Source organism: Podarcis pityusensis (assembly GCF_964106645.2).
Source record: "Podarcis pityusensis genome assembly, chromosome: 14".
NCBI classification, from domain to species: Eukaryota; Metazoa; Chordata; class Lepidosauria; order Squamata; family Lacertidae; genus Podarcis; species Podarcis pityusensis.
Genome location: NC_138039.1, coordinates 2,317,667 through 2,323,683, shown reverse-complemented (window position 1 = coordinate 2,323,683; position 6,017 = coordinate 2,317,667). Strand labels below are relative to the sequence as shown.

Below are 6,017 nucleotides of genomic sequence, written 5' to 3'. Positions count from 1 at the left end.
CAGGCGCAGTGCAAGCTTGCTTCTTGATCTGCTGCCTCAGAAAGCAGACTTCCAGGGGCAGAAGGCTCCCAGCTCCATCTTTGGGGTCTGAGTCTCTGGACTCCCTTGGAGCAGCAAAGGGTTTGGGGCGTTTCTGCACTCTCAGCTAGCCCCACGGGCAACTCTGAGCCAGTCCCCCATTACTTTCCCCCAGCTCTCCTTAGCTTCAGCCAATTCAGAAAAGTCAGGGGTCTCAGCCCGGCTGAAGGTGTCAGGTGCAGTCCTTAGCATCTGCAGGCTCCCAGCCTGAAACCCAGGAGAGCCATTGCCAACCAGCGTTAATGGCGTTGACCTCAGCAGAACACCAGAATGGCCTGCTGGATCAGGCCAGTTGGCCCTCTAGTCCAGCATCCTGTTCTCACCATAGCTGACCAGATGCCCCGATGGGGAGCCCGCAAGCGGGAGCTGCGCCCAAGACCCCTCTGCCCAGCTGCGATTCTCAGCAATGCTATCTAGATGGTCTGATATAGTAAAAGGTAAAGGACCCCTGGATGGTTAAGTCCAGTCAAAGGCGATTGTGGGGTTGTGGCGCTCATCTTGCTTTCAGGCTGAGGGAGTCGGCATTTGTCCACAGACAGCTTTCTGGGTCATGTGGCCAGCATGACTAAACCACTTCTGGTGCAACGAGAAACCATGATGGAAGCCAGCGCACAGAAACGCCGTTTACCTTCTCACCGGAGCGGTACCTATTATCTACTTGCACTGCATGCTTTCGAACTGCTAGGTTGGCAGGAGCTGGGACCGAGCAACAGGAGCTCACCCCGTCGTGGGGATTCGAACTGCCGACCTTCTGATCAGCAAGCCCAAATGGCTCAGTGGTTTAGACCACAGCGCCACCCGTGTCCAACCTTTTACCTGTGATGTAAAGGTAAAGGGACCCCTGACCGTTAGGTCCAGTCATGGCCGACTCCAGGGTTGCAGCGCTCATCTCGCTTTGTTGGCCGAGGGAGCCGGCGTACAGCTTCCGGTTCAAGTGGCCATCATGGCGAACCAGAGCAGCACACGGAAACGCTGTTTACCTTCCCGCTGGAGTGGTACCTATTTATCTACTTGCACTTTGATGTGCTTTTGAACTGCTAGGTTGGCAGGAGCAGGGACCGAGCAATGGGAGCTCACCCCGTCGTGGGGATTCAAACGGCTGACCTTGCGATCAGCAAGCCCTAGGCTCTGTGGTTTAGACCGCAGCGCCACCCACCTCTGATATAGTGCAACCTAATAATAGCTGCCGGTATCAGGCCAGTGGCCCATTTGGCCCAGCATCTCTTTCCGCACTGAGTTTTCCTCTGCCAGGAGGCATTTTCAGGCCCCCCGTCTTGCTGACACCAGGCTCTGGGAAGGTCGTGCAAGGTCTTTGGAGCCCCTCACAGCCTTCCAGAGTCCTTTCGTGACATTTCCAGGGCGCTATATGGTAGGGATCGTCGCACTGGGCGTTTTCCGGACTGGGCGCAATTCTGCCTTTGTGCACAAACCGCTGTAAATGTAACCTCCCTGTAAGTTGCCGGCCTGCTCTGCAACCGTGCGCCTCTTGACTCTGTGTGAATGGTGTTCCCCTTCCCGGCACTCCTTTGCCTTCCCTTTTGCAAAAATGAACACAGAGCCCAGAATGAGACACGGCTGCCAACCCTTGTTACGACGGTTGCTAGTTTTACTGTATCCAGTTATTTAACCCAGAGGAAAGGAGATTGGACATACCGGCCCTTTGTCCCTGGCCTCGTTCTTTATCACATCGCCTGCAATACTGTAACTATATATACATTATTATTATTTTTTAAAAAGATGCACAGTATTAACAAACAAAGGTTGTCGCCCTTCCTCAATCCAGGGTGAAAAACAGCTGTCTTTCAGCCCAGTGAACCGAGGACGTTCATCCCGGCAGAAGGGATTGAAAATGTTTGTCTTTCGGCTTGAGATAAATGCTGCTTTAATACTGTTCGCCTAGAAAACGGAAGCTTCTCCTGTTCATCGGGGTATGGAGGGGGTCCTGTGTAAATGAGATAAAGTCTCCCTGCGTGAATGGGACCACTGATGAAACTTCGCTTGAATAATTGGCATATTTTGGTTTCTTTTCCTGATCTGCCGCCCGACACACAAAGGACTGTGGGCAGCGTAGCTCTTGCGGCCGTAATAAGTGGAACTGCCATGTGACATGGCAAGAGCCTGTCCATTTGAAAAGGGCCAAGTTCATTCGAGGAAGATGGATTGGCTATTGGCTACAGCAGCCCTGTTGAACTTCCTTGCTCAGAGGCAGTTGAGCTGCTGAATGCCGGCTGCAGGGAGAGCGGCTGCCTTCACGGTCTTCCTTGCGAGCTCCCTGAAGAAGGCGTCTTGCCCAGCCGCGATTCAGAGAGAGGCTCCTGGGCTTGGAGACGTAGACTAGGTCTGTTGCAGCTGGCATGGCTCTCACATGCACTTCTTAAGCAGGTGTTCAGAAAGCCCAGCAAATTTGGAGGAATCCTGCCAGATTTAGGGCCATCCGCTAAAGTCCCCGTGTCTGTCCATCACTGGGTCTTAGGTTTGATAGAGGTGTGCATTTGGGGTGGCCAATAGCCATAAATGGGGAGGGGAGGGGCTGGCTGTGAGGCCCCTTTAATAATAATTTTATTTATACCCCGCCCATCTGGAACATGTCCCCAGCCTCCCATCTCTCTCTCTTGCCTGACATCCGTTTCCCCTCTCTGGGACTTCATGGGTTTAGCTTTTCTCCCTTGCTCCAGGCCTCAGGCATCCTGCGGACTCTGACTCCCATCAGCCCCTGTCAGGATGATGGGAACTGTAGTTCAGCAACAGCGAGCGAGTGTCAGGCTCCAGGGGCCCCCTCTCATCCTGCACATGAACTATGTCATAGTTGCGGTGCCCAGTGCAGAGAAACCGGTCATGCTGTGTGGGCTCCCCACCCTGCCTTACTTTGCACCCTCATTTTAGCTTGCCCACGGCAGCTTCTTCCCCCTGGGCCTGTGCATTAGCAGGTAACTAAGCAACAGTGGGCTCATTTTCTCCCAGATGTTTTTGCAGCAGAGGCAGGGAGGCAGCAGTCGAGGGCTTGGGATGTTGCTGCAAGGCTAAGGTCCCATCCATGCTGGGTGCACAAACAGCTGGTCTCGAAATTCTCTAGTTGCAATGAGAGCAGGCAGCCACAATGGGGCAGCGCTGCCTCTTTAAGTCGCTAGCTGTTGGCACCTGATGTCTGCAAGAGCGAAGCCCAGCCTTTGACTCTGAGACCGCAGCAATTCAAACCATCTTGACGGTTCCAGAGCTGGGAGAGCAGAGTTTGCTTTTGAGGCCAGCATAGTCTGATGTTGCCGCCTGCAGGCACTTCCGAGGGGCTGGTGGGAGCCTGCGGCCGGGATGCCCCATTGCAAGAAGTCTCCCTAGGCTATGCCCACGGCCCCGATCCCTTGTGCCTGATGCAGCTTGCACTGTTGGAGAACCCAGGAGAGCTGTTTCGGAGGCACCTCTTCTTTTATTTTAAGGGGAAGGTGAGGAGCTGAAGCTGATTTTCTTGGCAGCCTCCAGGTCCGATTTGGCCACCAGGAATCGCAGCTTCTTGCCCCCTGATCGGATGAGGTCGACGGCACTGAAAGAAGAAGGGGAGCAGGGAGAGGGGAAAGCCCATCAAAAGGAGTGGGTGAGAGCGAGAAGGCAGGATGCAGCCTTCCACTGAGCCACATAATCGGGGGTCCAACTTGCAACACCTCTCCTCCCCCCCCCCCCACTAAGCCTCCCTCCTCTTTCCCTACCTCTGGTAATCAGAGCCAATGAGGCTCGTGCCGTTGACAGCCAGGATCCGGTCCCCAATGGAGAGCCTCCCGTCTGCTGCTGCAGGGCTGTCGTGGATCAGGGTCCGGATGTAGATCCCGGGAGAGTTCAAGGGCGTGTGCTGAAGAGGATGGGGGGGAGAAGGCAAAGCGGGAGTCAGCAGAGAGGTCAACGCCAGCTCTCTCGCCAATGGATGGAGGCGTTTGCAGGAGCCCAACATTGGACAGTCTCACTGGGAAACTCCTGGGCTGCCTTCTTGCCATCCCTTCTTGCAACTGGTTGGCAGTTCGTTTCCAGGCTCAATTCAAGGGGCTCCTGTTGGGTGTTTAAAGCCCCGAACAACTCGGGATGCAAAGACCTGAAAGGTCACCTCTCCCCTCCAGACTCCCTCGGGTGCTATGGTGGAGGACCCCCTCCTGGCTCTTCCCCCTCAGAGGCTCAGAAGGGGGTGGTGACCTAGGAGAGGGCCTTCTCTGTGGTGGCCCCCCGTGGGACTGTCCCAGCTGTGGGACTCCCTCCCTGGAGAGGGGCATCAGGCGCCTTCACTGCACAGCTTCCTCTTTGCCCTGGGATTTGACGCCACCCAAAGACCCGCCTGTGGCGTTTGCCCTCCTAGGTGTGTGACATCATACTGGGTTCATAAGGAAAGGGTTAACTAATTGTAAAATGACTAACCCATGGGAACCCAAGGGGCAGAGTTAACTGTGTATAAGGTTTAAGCACAGAGGGGTTTTTTGGGGGGGAGTAGAGTTAGAGTTGTTGAGAAGACAGTCTGGAGTTAGAAGAGACAGATAAGAAAAGTCTGTGGGTTGGGCTAGTCTGGTGTGAGAGAGGGAGAGAATTTGTTAAGAGGAGTCAGTCAAACAGTTGAGATAATCAGTCAGAAGGTATTAGGAAGGTATAGGCCGGTAAAGAAACTAAAGTTAAGATACTGACAGGAATATTATCTGAGAAACCATAAACTTGTTAATGTCTGTAAAATAAACTTGTTTTTTTGGTCCACTTTTAACAACTGACTGGACTCAGTGTTTTACCAGAGAGTGACGGGTTGGTGGCAGCGGGGAAGTGAGCACGGTGGTGGCACAGGGATCAACAGACCGTTAAACGTCCGGGGACCCTGTGTGATCGCCACACCGCCTTATTTATTTTACTGCAAACATGACAACATCAACCCCTGTCCCTTGCAGACGACCGCAGTGCCTGGTGAAAATCGATCGGGTTGTGCATCTGCAGCAGTGACCCAAAGAGGAATGACCGCTGGAAGGAGCACAGAGAGCATAAACGCCCTGGCGCATCTGCAGCAACACAACCAGAGGCCTTCCTAAGAAGTTTGCCAGGGACCATTTTAGCACATGGAAGAAGCTCGACGTAGCTCAGGGACAGGGGGTGTACTTTGCATGCCAGAGGGTCAATCCCTCGTGTCTCCAAGCAGGGCTGAAACCCTGGAGACCTGACACTACTCTGTGCATGGACTACGGCTGGCTCATGGGTAGGGTAGGGGTGCCCTCCAGATTTTGTTGGGCTCCAAATTCCCCTTGGTCCCAGCATGGACAATGGCCAGGAGCTATGTACCTCTCCATCTGCGCAGCTTTCCCTACCAGCCCTTCTTTGGCAGCAGACCGAAAGCAACTGAAGCTGGGAGAGCGAGAAACTCACCAGGCCATCGATCAGCCCCATTCCCAAGCCGATGGGCCCCTTTTCCAGCTCCACGACGAAGACGTAGCAAAAATCGTCTGCGGCCGAGCTGCGGCTCGAAGAGGCTGGCGTTGGAAAATCGTAGGGCGTTGGCGAAGAGCCTGGGGTCAGAAGGAAGGCGGTTTGTGAGCCTGTCTGTTCCTCGCAAGCAACACCTTCTAAATACGAGAACTCAGGCCCAGGGCCCATCTAGTCCAGCGTCGTGTTCTCCAAGTGGCCAACCAAACGCCCGTGAGGATCCAGCAAGCGTTTCTCTCATATGTAAGTTTTATTGTTGGCCAGGTTTTCCTGACCCAGTGGTCAATAGTCTTTATTTTCCCATTTCTGTGAGCAATACACTCTTTCACTGCTGTCAGCAGTATGGTAAATCGGCTGTAAATCACATTTAAACTGCAAGGACCTTCTGACCAAGTGCACACAACCAGCGCTGGGAGCTTGCGCAGGCTGCAGTGAGCCCTCAAAGTGCGGCTGTTTTTGTGAAATAAATGGGATCTCAGAGGCCAAGCGTCAGAAGCCACCGAGCCCAG

General features: G+C 54.0%; 1 protein-coding gene across 3 annotated transcripts in view; it reads right to left on the bottom strand.

Moving 5' to 3' along the window:
• Nucleotides 1-1,663: 1,663 nt before the first annotated feature.
• Nucleotides 1,664-6,017, bottom strand: part of RADIL (Rap associating with DIL domain) — a 72,981-nt gene continuing 68,627 nt past the window's right edge. For all 3 annotated transcript variants that reach the window (XM_080980958.1, XM_080980960.1, XM_080980959.1), the window contains 3 exons: nt 5,452-5,591; nt 3,777-3,916; nt 1,664-3,613 (listed from right to left, as the gene is read on the bottom strand). In XM_080980958.1, coding sequence (XP_080837084.1) covers nt 3,505-3,613; nt 3,777-3,916; nt 5,452-5,591 — 389 coding nt within the window. In that variant the 3' untranslated portion in view covers nt 1,664-3,504. The remainder of the gene's footprint in view (nt 3,614-3,776; nt 3,917-5,451; nt 5,592-6,017) is intronic.